This window comes from Vicia villosa, linkage group LG2 (assembly GCF_029867415.1).
Source record: "Vicia villosa cultivar HV-30 ecotype Madison, WI linkage group LG2, Vvil1.0, whole genome shotgun sequence".
Classification (NCBI taxonomy): domain Eukaryota; kingdom Viridiplantae; phylum Streptophyta; class Magnoliopsida; order Fabales; family Fabaceae; genus Vicia; species Vicia villosa.
The window spans coordinates 101,884,496-101,897,097 of NC_081181.1; the positions used below are offsets into that span (position 1 = coordinate 101,884,496).

The 12,602-nt window shown below is 30.4% G+C and overlaps 2 protein-coding genes across 2 annotated transcripts; one reads left to right on the forward strand and one right to left on the reverse strand.

Annotated features, from left to right (window-relative positions):
- Positions 1 to 2,503: 2,503 nt before the first annotated feature.
- LOC131646541 (zinc finger protein ZAT9-like) lies at positions 2,504 to 4,313 on the reverse strand. Its single transcript, XM_058916556.1, has one exon. It carries the CDS (start codon positions 4,216 to 4,218, stop codon positions 2,818 to 2,820), a length of 1,401 nt encoding a protein of 466 aa, XP_058772539.1. The 5' UTR covers positions 4,219 to 4,313; the 3' UTR covers positions 2,504 to 2,817.
- Positions 4,314 to 8,139: 3,826 nt separating this feature from the next.
- On the forward strand, positions 8,140 to 9,378 carry LOC131649679 (uncharacterized). The gene has a single exon (XM_058919429.1). It carries the CDS (start codon positions 8,140 to 8,142, stop codon positions 9,376 to 9,378), a length of 1,239 nt encoding a protein of 412 aa, XP_058775412.1.
- Positions 9,379 to 12,602: the final 3,224 nt, after the last annotated feature.

The window sequence follows — 12,602 nt, forward strand, 5'->3', positions numbered from 1 at the left end:
CCATATGTATTAATTGATATGATCAAGAGTTTCCCATGTTTTGTAAACTCCAATACTTAATTTTACTTTGTGTTACTTTCTGTAAACTTAATGCTTGTAAAATTCCACATTTCCAGCTTGTAAAATTCAATGGACACTACAATGTAATTAAAATTTGTAGTCAGAGATCTCAACACTTTCTCAATTTTCTATAAATCGTTGATTGATTCACCATGCCCCTTCATCTGGTTCGTGAGTAACACTAATGTTGAGAAGAAATCAACAACTGATTTATCTTCTTTTATTTGTGTTATCTCTAATTGCTTTCTCAGCGTCTACAACTTCACCTTTTTCAATTTTTTATCTTCTCTGTTTAAGTTCTTCAACTCGTCCCACGCTCCTGGACGATTCCTCTTCAATGATCTTATCAAGCACATTAGGATCCACACATTGATGAATCAAGAACATAATTTTTCCATCTTTCTTCCATTGATCCTTGTATCCAGCTTTTTGAACATCATCGACATTTGCTTCCAATGTTGGCACTCCAACATTCACGATTTCATCCACATCTTGAATTTTGAAGATAACCTTCATTTGCGCAACACATCATTCTAGTTCTCACCTTTGAAAATCAATATATTCACTTGAAATTGCATTGATATTGTGTTTCCTTTTGCCATTACAAATTCTCTCTAAATCACAACCCGGTCTCATTGATACCAATTTGTTTGAATAGTTAGGGTTCTAGGAAGAAGAAGAGAGAGAGAGAGAGAAGAGAGAAAATTATATTGAAAGAGGATTTTACTAAAGTGAAGTTGCTGTTAAAATTGTAAAAGACTATATTTTAAATTACAATGTCATGCCTATCTATAGGCAACCAAAGTCCAAGTCCAAAACATACAAATTACATTTCGACTTCGACGTGACAGACTAACAGTTATATGCTGTATTCAACTCTATTGAATATAACTAACTATACCCAGCTATCTCAAGTATGTCGACTTCAAGTGCTTCGACTTTATCAAACACAACATTGTCGAATATAGACCTGCTTACTGAAACCATGTATTACATCTTCTAACACCTAAAATTTACATGTGTTAAATACATTTTTGTATTATTTTAATCATATATGTATATTCAAAATATTTTACATGTATTTATAGAATAAAAATTAATATAATAATAATATACAAAATATAATAGAATTGCCAAGTTATTAATTAAATAATGATATGTCCTTTTATATTTATCATCCATTAATTTACATTATACTTTAATTAATTGAACAATTATAATCATCAATTATTAATTATTAATTATTACTTTTAAATATTAGTCAACATATAAACTATTAATAAATTTATCGACTATCAAATATATTTTTTTGGAACAAATAAATTAGTCAGTATATTAAATTTATATGACAAAGTATAAGTTAGCTTTTAACCTTTAAACTTATATATGATGAAAGCTAGTCAATTACATTTATAGCTTTTGATAAAATTAGCAATTCACCTATCTAAAATGACATAAAAAATATTTAATTAATATTTAATTATTTCTAATTTATATAAAAAATAAAATTAAGAGAAAAATGAAAAGGTCTACTAAACTTTAAACTATAGACTACTTAAATTAACTTACAAAAATAAGTTATAAATTGTTAAATTTAAATTTTAAACTAGTAAAAAAAATTATGAAACAAATATTTTTAAAAAAATATGAGTTTATAAACTCTAAATTACAAACTATAAATTCAACGGAATTATCTTTATTCTAATATTTAAAAAAATTTCTTACCACACTTCTACAAATTAATAGTAATCCTTTTTTTTCCTAGTCAAATCTTCAACCACAATAATAATCTTCAACAACCACGTGTTGTTTTCAATGCCAAAAGAATAGAGCTAGTTAATTTAAATTTAAATCAGAATTTCAACTTGGCATATGCTTCCTTCCTTTCACGGGTATAATGGGTTGACATAGTAATATCGGTAACTTTGTTACATTCTACTCCTAATTTGTAGCCAAATTCAAAAATAGAAAATTTGTTCATTTATTTTCTAAATTATCCTAACCTTTGGAGTACCTCCAATGTCAAATTTTAACCATTTTTATAGCATTCTAAAAACTACACGTTACTGGAAAATATTTTTTGATCACATTTGGAGAGAGAAAGAGAGAAGTTAGTAATCCTTATTTCATTATCACACCTCCCAAAAGACAAATCACAAATTGTAAATGGAAATTAGAATTGGACCCCGGTGGTTCAATTTGAAATACTAGAACTATTGTGCAAGTGCATGATTCTCATAAATAATAATCATATTCACCAATTTCATCATAAAAATATTCATATTGACCAGGATATTCAATTGGGATTAGAGAGGTGCTGTTCTCAATCGTTGATATTGCAGAAATCAAAATAATTGAAAACTCCAACATTAAACAAAGAAATAAGTGTACAAGTGTTGGTTTCAGACATTAATCCTAACCCAGATAATTTTTTTTAGATTTGTCGGTGCTACATAAGTAACACAGAATAACAATGTAGGAGAAGGAAAGAAAAAATAATTCAATTGATAAACTAATAAAAATTGTCATCATGCTACAAGAACATGAGAAGAAACAAACTATACTCCTACCAAATAATGAATCTAAAAAAACCTTCAGAAGCCAAAAAAAAAAAAGAATACACCAACCAATTACCCATTTGTCTGTACATTGTCAATGCTTTCATAACATGGATGAAAAAACCAAAACCTTTTCTATAATTCCATAGTTCAACTAACCTCAGCAAAATAAATTTCTCAAAATCATGAAATTAAGTTCCTATTCATCATCAGGAGCAGGTAGATTAAGATCAATCAAGCAAGCATTAACAGCCGCAGGAGCTGGCGCCGGTGCCCGCACCGGCGCCAGAGCTCTTGCTGGAGCAAGAGCTTGAGCACCTGGTCTAATGACAAGAGTGCTCTCATCATACCCTCCACCAACAAAATGTGATCTTTTGTGACCTCCTAAAGCTTGTCCTGACTTGAAAGTCCTGGGGCAAAGTGGACAATCATGTTCTTTGTTTTTCTTTGACTTCACTTTCTTCTTCCCTTTGCTACTTGACTTCTTGTAATTACCACTCTTTGCTCCATTCATGTTGCTCTTGTTGGCTTGTGCCTTTGGAGCAGTATATGAATCACTATCAGTGCTGTTTTCATCACTCTCATAAACCGAATCATCTGAATAACTCTCTCTTACATTCTTCAAACCCGAATACATCTCATCGTTACCATAACCGTTTCGAATGTTGTTCTTATTGCTTTGTATCTGTATCTTCTTACTTGATTCAAATTCATGATCTTGAAATCGGTTCCTTAAACACCACTCGCTTGAAGCATCATCAGCTTCTACCTTTTTAGGACCGTGCAGGAAGTAACCAGAATCAGAGTTATCAGAATCATAACCTTCTCCATAATACTTCATCGTCATACCATTCACCTTGATCATCCCAGTTCCAACAACCTTAGTATCAACCATTTTCGATTTCAATTTCAATTTCGCTTCGGGCTCAACAACAGCAGAGTTGTTCTCAGAAGAGTCTGTCCTCAAAGCAAACCTACCCTTGAAAGAATAATCTCTAGACAACATCATCAAAGTCCTGGCAACTTCTTCATGATCTTGATCAACCTCCGAAATCGAAGAAGAACAGTTTCCCCACGGAGGCGAAGACGAAGACGGCCGATTCTCATTACTAATAATCTTGAGCTTCATTCTCTTTGACTTCCTGGTATCAGTCGGAACCGAATCCTCGGTATCCGACTGACTATCCCTTACACCGACACCAGACACGACACCTTTCTCAGAATGAGAAGCCATGTGCCCGCACAAAGCTTTCAACGAGAAAAAACCTTTTCCACAATCTTTGCAGAATCTTTCATTCTGAACAGTAGTAGCAGCAGCAGCATTGGAATGCACAAACCTAGTTGTTTTCTTGGGATTCTCTCTAAGACCATAAATGTAGTTTCCATCGTCACCACCAACACTACTAGACCCTAATTCAGATCTCTTTCTCTTTCTTCCATCATCAAACTTAAACACAGTGTTAGCAGCAGCAGCATTAGCATTCATTATTCTTCTCTCTTCATTCTCACTCATCATATGAGTCCTTATGTGACCACCAAGAGACTTACCACAAAGAAACTTTCGCAAACAATACCTACACTCAAACTTCTTCTCTTCCATAATTCCGAATCCAAATCAATCAACAAACAACACAAGAAAAAACAAAATCACCCACCAAAACTCTTACCTTAAAAATTTCTTGAAAAAACTAAGCAAGATCCTTGATCAGGAATTCACGATGATGAAGGTTGTTATAGTTTATAAAGAGGATCAAGAGAGAATAAAAAGAAAGGGTTAAGATGTGACAGTTCGTGTGAAGTACAAAAGATTAGACCCAAAAAAAAAGGCACAAAAGAAGAACAAGAACCCTTCAAATTATTCAGTTTCCAAAGCAACGAATTTAATGGAAAAAATCATAAAAATTCAAGAATTGGGTTTATATTTATTTATACTGATATTGCAGTTTGTTTTAGGAGAATTCCATGCATGGAAAAAAGGATATATTGTTACAAATTTTTTTATTGAATAAAAAAATATAGAAAAAAAGAGAAGATTTATTTGGACGGCTAGGATTGAAGATTGATTTTGAGGATCCCTAGGATTTGTGAAACAAAAAACTGCCTTAAATTGTGTTTGTTTTATAAGGTTACACAACACAAGTGAAAGGGGAGTGGTATCTTGAAGCGTTATTGTTTTTTTGAGATTTAGCTCATTGTGATTCACTTCCATTGCAAATTTGCAACCTCTCTTATTATTGTTGAAAAAGACATTTATTTAATTCTATTTATTGCTTTTTATTTAATGTTACCCATTTTTATTAGGATTTTATTTAATTCATATGTAAATAGAAATATTTTACATTGTATTAGTCATTAGAGTTTGAATGATATGTATTTTGACTCAATTACTTTTTTAATTTTTTTTTTATTTCATAACGTTTTTTAAATATTATTTTATGGTAATTTTGATGGTGCTTGGATTTCTTGGAGTTATGTAGTTGAAAATCTCCCATGAAATAAAGATTAGGTAATTAATGAGTAAAAATATATATTTTTTATGGATTAATTAGGATGTATTTGTTTTAAGGTTATCACAAATATATTTGGAATAAAATTGTTCTCACGTATTATTTTTTAATATTATATTTATAAGCTAAATAATTTATTTATTTTTAAAATGCTCTTATATCAAATAAAGTTTCAAAGAACATTATTTATAAAAATAAAATTTGAAATTACAAAAAAAACCTTTAAAAATATCTAATAGTCTATTTAATATGTAATAAAAAAAGTGTCAATTTAATATATGATTGTACTTAAAAAATACTTCAATATTTCAATATTTCATATTTCAATATATTTAATTATATTAATTCAGATTCTGTTTTTTTTTTAAATATTTTTTACGTATAAAATTGTTTAAGTAATTTAAAAATATGCGTATATTTTATTTTGAGACAATTTATTAGATGTTAATATTTAATGACAATTGAAGAAAGGATAAATTATCGGTATTAAAATTTTAATATTTTTAATAAATCTTAATCAGTTATAGATATGATTTTAGAAATTATTAGGATATATATATATATATATATATATATATATATATATATATATATATATATATATATATATATATATATATATATATATATATATATATATATATATATATATATATATATATATATATATATATATATATATATATCAATTATTTTAATTAGTTTAATGATAAAGATTGATTAATAATATAGAATTTTTTAGATTGACACTATAGATGAATGAAATTCACATGAAAAGTAATTGATTTGATGAAGTCTAATATGCAAAGTGTTTATTATAAAAAATAATTTAGGTGACTATCGATTTAAATTTTTTTACATTTAATCAATCACAAATATCATTTGTACTACTATGTTAAATACATACTATGTTAAATACATAATATCATATTTTCTGTTACTTTTAAACAATCACAAAATATCTTTATCGTCAAAAGATTGAACAATTAGTATTTATTGCTAGGGTACATTCTTTATATTATTTAAATCTTTACATAACTTGATCTTCATCTAAAAATCAATATTTCTTGACTGTGTGATAGGTTGCTTCTATTAAGTACTGAATCTGAATCTTTTATTATTATTACTTTTTTACTTTATGTTATTGTATGGATTTTTGGTTTTTTTTTATTTTTTTATTTATGGGTTGATTAGTAGAGATTTGCATTTCGTCAAGAAACAAAGTAGAGATTTGTATATCCCATATATTTTGGTAACTAATAAAATAATTTGGAAGAGACATGGAAATTAGATTATAAAATTATTCATAATCATACCTTAATGAATTCACCAAATAAAAATCATATCTTTATGAAATGATTATAGGCAATCTCATGTAGTCTTTACTCAATTGAGAATATATACATTTATATTCATGAAATATGCTTACCAAATTAGTTTAGAATTATCCAATATTTCTATGTATACAATAATGACAATTTTTTGAAAATCTTAACCGGTGAAATTTGGTCTGCTGTTTATCTTAGTGATAAATGATAACCAATGAAAAAGTTAATATAATCCAAATTTGGTAATACTCTACCTGTTTTATAATGGCCCATGGTATTTTTATTTTTAATCACTAATTACTAATTAGCATGCCCATTGTTATTAAATAGTGTGTTGAAGAATTGTTCTTAGAGCAAAGACCAAAGACATTTCACATTTGGTTATCATAAAAAATAAGCAAATAGCATTAATAGTAAGAATTATCAAGGGAATGTGTACTGAGAAAAAAAATTATCGAGATTGTGTAACCATAGTTGTTAACTTAAATAGTAAAATTAAACTTTTGTTTTGTCTAATTTTCTAAATTAATAAATTATTATTTACTTTTTTTTTTGTGTAAGCAAGATGGAATATATAGGAGAACTGAGGGTTCTCAAACCTGTTTACTCGGAAGGCGGGAAAAAAACAAAAATCCGCCGAAAAGAAATTACAAACCAAATATAGCTATGAGAGAAAAAACAAAGGGTCTTTAGTAAACTCATAAAAACTATATATTGAGTGCGTAATTTCTCCGAAAAACGACCACTTTCATAACAAAGACTTGATATTCTAAACCGTATTATCAACAACCCAACCTTCATTGCGGAAGCAAAAATCGTTTCTAGACAACCAAAAAGTCCACAAAATAGCTAACCATATCACCCCACATTTTAACTTCTTTTAAAATAGGGTTAAATATGTTTTTTGTCCCTATAAAATTACCTAAAGTGGCTTTTAGTCCCTATAAAAATAATATTGATTTCTTCAAAGCAGCTTGGACTGTGGTAGGAGGGGATGTTAAAAGGGCTATACATGATTTTTTTCACCCAAGAAAGGATGCACCCTGCTTTCAACTGTGCCTTGGTCACTCTTATTCCAAAAAAGAGTGATGCCAATAGTATGAAGGATATGCGACCAATTGCTTGTTGTACGACTATATACAAGATAATCTCGAAAATACTAACAGCGAGGCTCAGCAAAGTGATCCACAGGGTTGTACACTATAGTCAGTCTGCATTCATTCTTGGAAAAATTATACATGACAACATAATCATTGCACAGGAACTTCTGAGAGGGTACAACAAAAAATATATCTCGCCTAGATGTGCTATTCAAATGGATGTACAAAAGGCGTACGATACGGTGGAGTGGGTAGCACTGGAAGGAATTCTAAATGAACTAAATTTCCCAAATCAGTTTATTCGTTGGATTATGCTTTGTATTAAAACTGTCTCGTACAGATACATGATTAATGGCCAGCAAAGTAGAGTGCTCAAAGCTAGACGCGGACTACGACAGGGTGATCCTGTCTCTCCCCTACTATTCGTGCTAGTGATGGAATACCTTCACCGATGTTTGGCGAAGCTGCAACACCATCCTGAGTTCAAATACCATCCAAAGTGCAAAAAATTGAATATTACCAACATTTGTTTCTCAGACGATTTGATTCTGTTTGCTCGGGGGACAAGACATCTATACAAAGCATGATGACAGAATTTCATAACTTTTCTGAAGCAACAGGACTGAGAGCCAATCCCACCAAATGCAAAGTATACTTTGGAGGAGTGCCTATTAATATCCAGCCGCAAATACTCGAGATTACAAAGTTTTCTGCAGGAAACCTCCCTTTCAAGTATCTAGGGGTCCCGATGACTAGTCGTAAACTAGTTGCTTTCCAATATGAACCGCTCATAGAGAAAATTGTGGGAAGGATCCGTCATTGGACAGCGAGACTGCTTAGCTATGCTGGAAGACTGCAGTTAATAAAGAGTGTTTTGTTTGCAATCACAGCGTATTGGATGCATGTTTTCCCGATCCCAAAAAAAGTGCTCCATAGAATTGAAGCTATATGTCGCACCTTCCTTTGGTCTGGAACTGACAATATCAACAGGAAGTCACCTATTGCATGGGACACAATTTGTTACTCTAAAGTGGCTGGCGGAATGAACATCACATCCTTAGTAGAATGGAATGTAGCAACGATTAGTAAATTGCTGTGGAACATTCAAGCAAAAGAGGATAAGATGTGGATTAAATGGATGAACGCATACTACATTAAGGGACACTCGGTACATAATTGGCAGGTAAAACCGAGTTGTTCATGGATGCTTAAGAAGATTATGCAATGCCGGGATAAAGTCTGTCATACGGCGTATTGGACCACTGCAGTCCACGACCAGAAGTACATTACAGCCAGGATGTATCGTGAACTTCGTGGTTTTCAAACTGATGTTAACTGGAAATATATTTTGTACCATAATGGAGCTAGACCCCGTGCACGGTTTATGTTATGGATGGCCCTCCATGGAAGAATTGCAACCAAGGATAGATTGGTAAGGTTTGGTATCAATGTTGGTGATAACTGCTGTTGCTGGTGTAAGAAAAATGAGACACTTGAACATTTATTTTTTAAATGTGACACCACCCTAAGAATATGGATGGATCTGCTAGCTTGGCTGGGATTCTATAGACAACCAGCTGGTTGGAAGCGTGAAAAAGATTGGCTCATCAGAGAAACAAAAAAGAAAGGATGGAGAAATCAGATGCTAAAGATCCTAATAGCTGAAACGATTTACGAGATTTGGCGAAGGAGAAATGAAATTATTTTCTCTAATAGCTCCAATGATAACCTTGTGGAGTGGATCAAAACGAATACTGTGGTGCGTTGTACTATGAAACGGAATTTAGGGGGACATGTGAATGTCAATACTCTTAGCATAGTTTAAGCTGTTTGTTGATTGGTAGACTGGATCGTTGAGATCGGCGTGTATGTAATTGTTTTTTGGCAATAAAATATCCTTTCATTTCCAAAAAAAATAATATTGATTTTTAGTCCCTATAAAATTACTTTTGCATTCAGTTTTAGTCCTTATAGAGGGACCAAAAATGAGTGCAAAAGTAATTTTATAGGGACTAAAAGTCAATATTTTTTTATAGGGACTAAAAGTCAAAATTGATATTTATAGGGACCAAAAACATATTTAACCCTTTAAAATATATATTTCTAAAACTATAGCATTTTTACAACAACCTTTTTACAATTTTATGGAAGGTCATCAATATTACAAAGTAGATTAAGTAAATTAAACATATTATCTAATGAAAATGAAATGTTATAATTATTTATTTTTAAAGTTTTAAGAGAGAAAAATATAAACTATAAATTATCTAAATTAATCTAGACAAATAAAGTTTAAATTATTAAAAATAAGTTATAAATTTAAAAAAATGACAATCAAGTACTTATTAAATTTAATAAAGAAATATTGGGTGCTATTACTCTTGAATGTAAACGTTTTATAAGTGCTTTATTTAAGAACTCTAATGTTAAGTTCGTTAAGAGACAAGTTAAGAGAGAAGTTAATGAGGTTGCTCATGCCTTGTCACGGGTGGTGTTAAAAAAACCTTAGATTAGAGTTAGAGTTGGTATCCGATCAAATCTATTTATTTTACTCTGCTTAAAATTGAACATTAAACGGTTTGCGTTTCACCCATGATTATTAATAGATTTTATATGATGTCCGAGTCTAGTTTGGATTAGTCCATGGACCTCTAGACCTTAACAAAATAAATAAATACATTATTTTTTGTAAAAAATAATAATTAAAAATTCAATTTTTTAAAACAAAAAAAAGTTATCATTGATTATTATATATTGAAATTTATAATCCTAAATTACTAACAACAAAATTCTTTAAAATATCTAAATCTAATTTTTATATATACTTTAAATCAATTATTTATAATATTTATGTACTCAATAATTATATTTTTTATTAATAAAATCTATTATAAATAAAATTATAAGATTTAAAAATGTAATTAATTTTAAAAATATTTTTTTGACCGATTATGAATGAAGTCGCAAATCCACTTATTAAATTTGAATAATTCATCTTCTAAAACTTGAATCAAAATTTAAATGCGTTTTGAGAATATGCCAAATGTTCGGTAGACCCTTGGCATGTACCCCGAAAGTTTATAACTTCCATTAGATGAGGTCAACTCACTATTGTATAGAAGTGTTTTGCTTGTCACAAATGTGCAACTTTATTCTTTTTTTCTTTCTATTTTGGCATCCAGAACAAAATTATTTGATATTCATTTCTAAATTTAAACAGACATAGCCTAAGAAAGTTGTGTTTGTTTTGTGAATCAGATGTATGCCTTAAACTTTAGCCACATATATTTATATAGGACAAATGCATAACAATGCAGTCCTAAGTGTTTACATCTTTTTTATGTAACCCCACCATTACTCTACAATCAATGAAAATTTACATATTTGCATTAATAACAAAGTTTGTTACTAAAAATATTAACATATTTGTCATTTATGCTAAATGATGGAAATAGTGTATTTAACACATCATATATTTACACATTAAACATTATAGCTAGTTTATATGTCTTAAAATTCTTTTTACATTGAACAATGTTAGATGTTATGTTGAAAGATAGTATTCAACTGTGTTGAAGTAATCAGTTGAAATAGTAGGAGTCGACTGTATTCAATAAAATCAAATATAAAATATAGTTATTATGTCGAAGTTTAACTTATAAATTTGTATTTTACACTTTCTATGTTTTGAGTTTTGGTCGATTGGTAGAGTTTTGGACTTGGGCTTTAGTTGCCTATATAAAGGGCATAATATCATGTAAATAACAAATCATTTAATAAGGATTTCGTATTTCACAAATTCTGTTTATAGTTTTTCTCCCTTTTCTCTCTTCTTCTTCTCTCATCTTTTTTGAAAACCATAATTGTTCCAACAAATTGGTATCAAGGAGCACAAATTGCGATTAAGAGAGAATGTAATGGCAAACAGAATAACAACGTCAACGTAATTTTCAACGAAGCTACCGATTTTCAAAGGTGAGAACTACGAACGTTGGGTTGCCCAATTGAAGGCCGTCTTCATATTTCAAGATGTGTGTGAAATCGTAAACGATGGAGTACCGACATTTGAAGCGAATGCGGATGATGAACAGAAGATTCGACACAAGGATAAAAGGATTGAAACCACCCAAATTGTTGAACACGCCCAAACTGCCAACTCTACCAGGGGTATTCATAGACAAACTCTGCATGTGCAAACTAAATCCCAAAATTTGTAGATCAATCACCAAACTCACTCAGATGGAGATAACTTATCAACTTGAGAAGCTCGTATCCCAAAATTCTCACAAAGGCTGCAGGGAATCTGATGCAAATGCCCACGGTACTTCAAACTGAAACAAAATTGTTGGAGAAAGCCAGGTTCTGTACTTCCGGATTGGCCCGTTCACCAGAACAACTGTTTTTATTCCTTTTGGTAAATTCATAAGTCAAAGTAAAATGTTTTTGTAATTTTCAAAAAACATGGTAGTTATTATTTTAACTTTTCTGTTTCAAAAATTACTATCAATAATAAATGAAATTTTATAAAGCAGAAAGAAATAAGATTACAAATAAATGGATAAAGGCTCAAAATTTGTTAATAGAATGGTAGTCTGCAAATGGAAAGATTCCATAGATGATTACAAAGTTTGGAAAATGGTAAAATCGTGAAAAAGATACATTGAAATACAATGACCATATTCTCCCTAGCAACTTTGAATCCCTGAGCCGAGGCTTCAGTTGAAAAGTGTTGAGCATGTTCTAATGAAGAGATCGTTGCTAATGATCAAGTCTTGTCTGATGTAGTTACTTGCCATGAATCCCTAACTTTTGCCTAGATAGCCTTTTCAGGTTTTCAATCTACCGGGATAATTTATTCTGTTTATGTCTCTAACTTTTGCCTAGACCGCCCTTTTAGGTTTTCAGTCCACCGAGACGCTCATTTTTGCCTAAGTCGCCCTATCGGGTTTTCAATTTAGCGGGTTATTCTTTTATTTTTCTAGGCGAAGTATTTCTTGACTACATCAGCATTCACAGGACGTAGAAGCTCCTCACCTTCCATAGTTATAA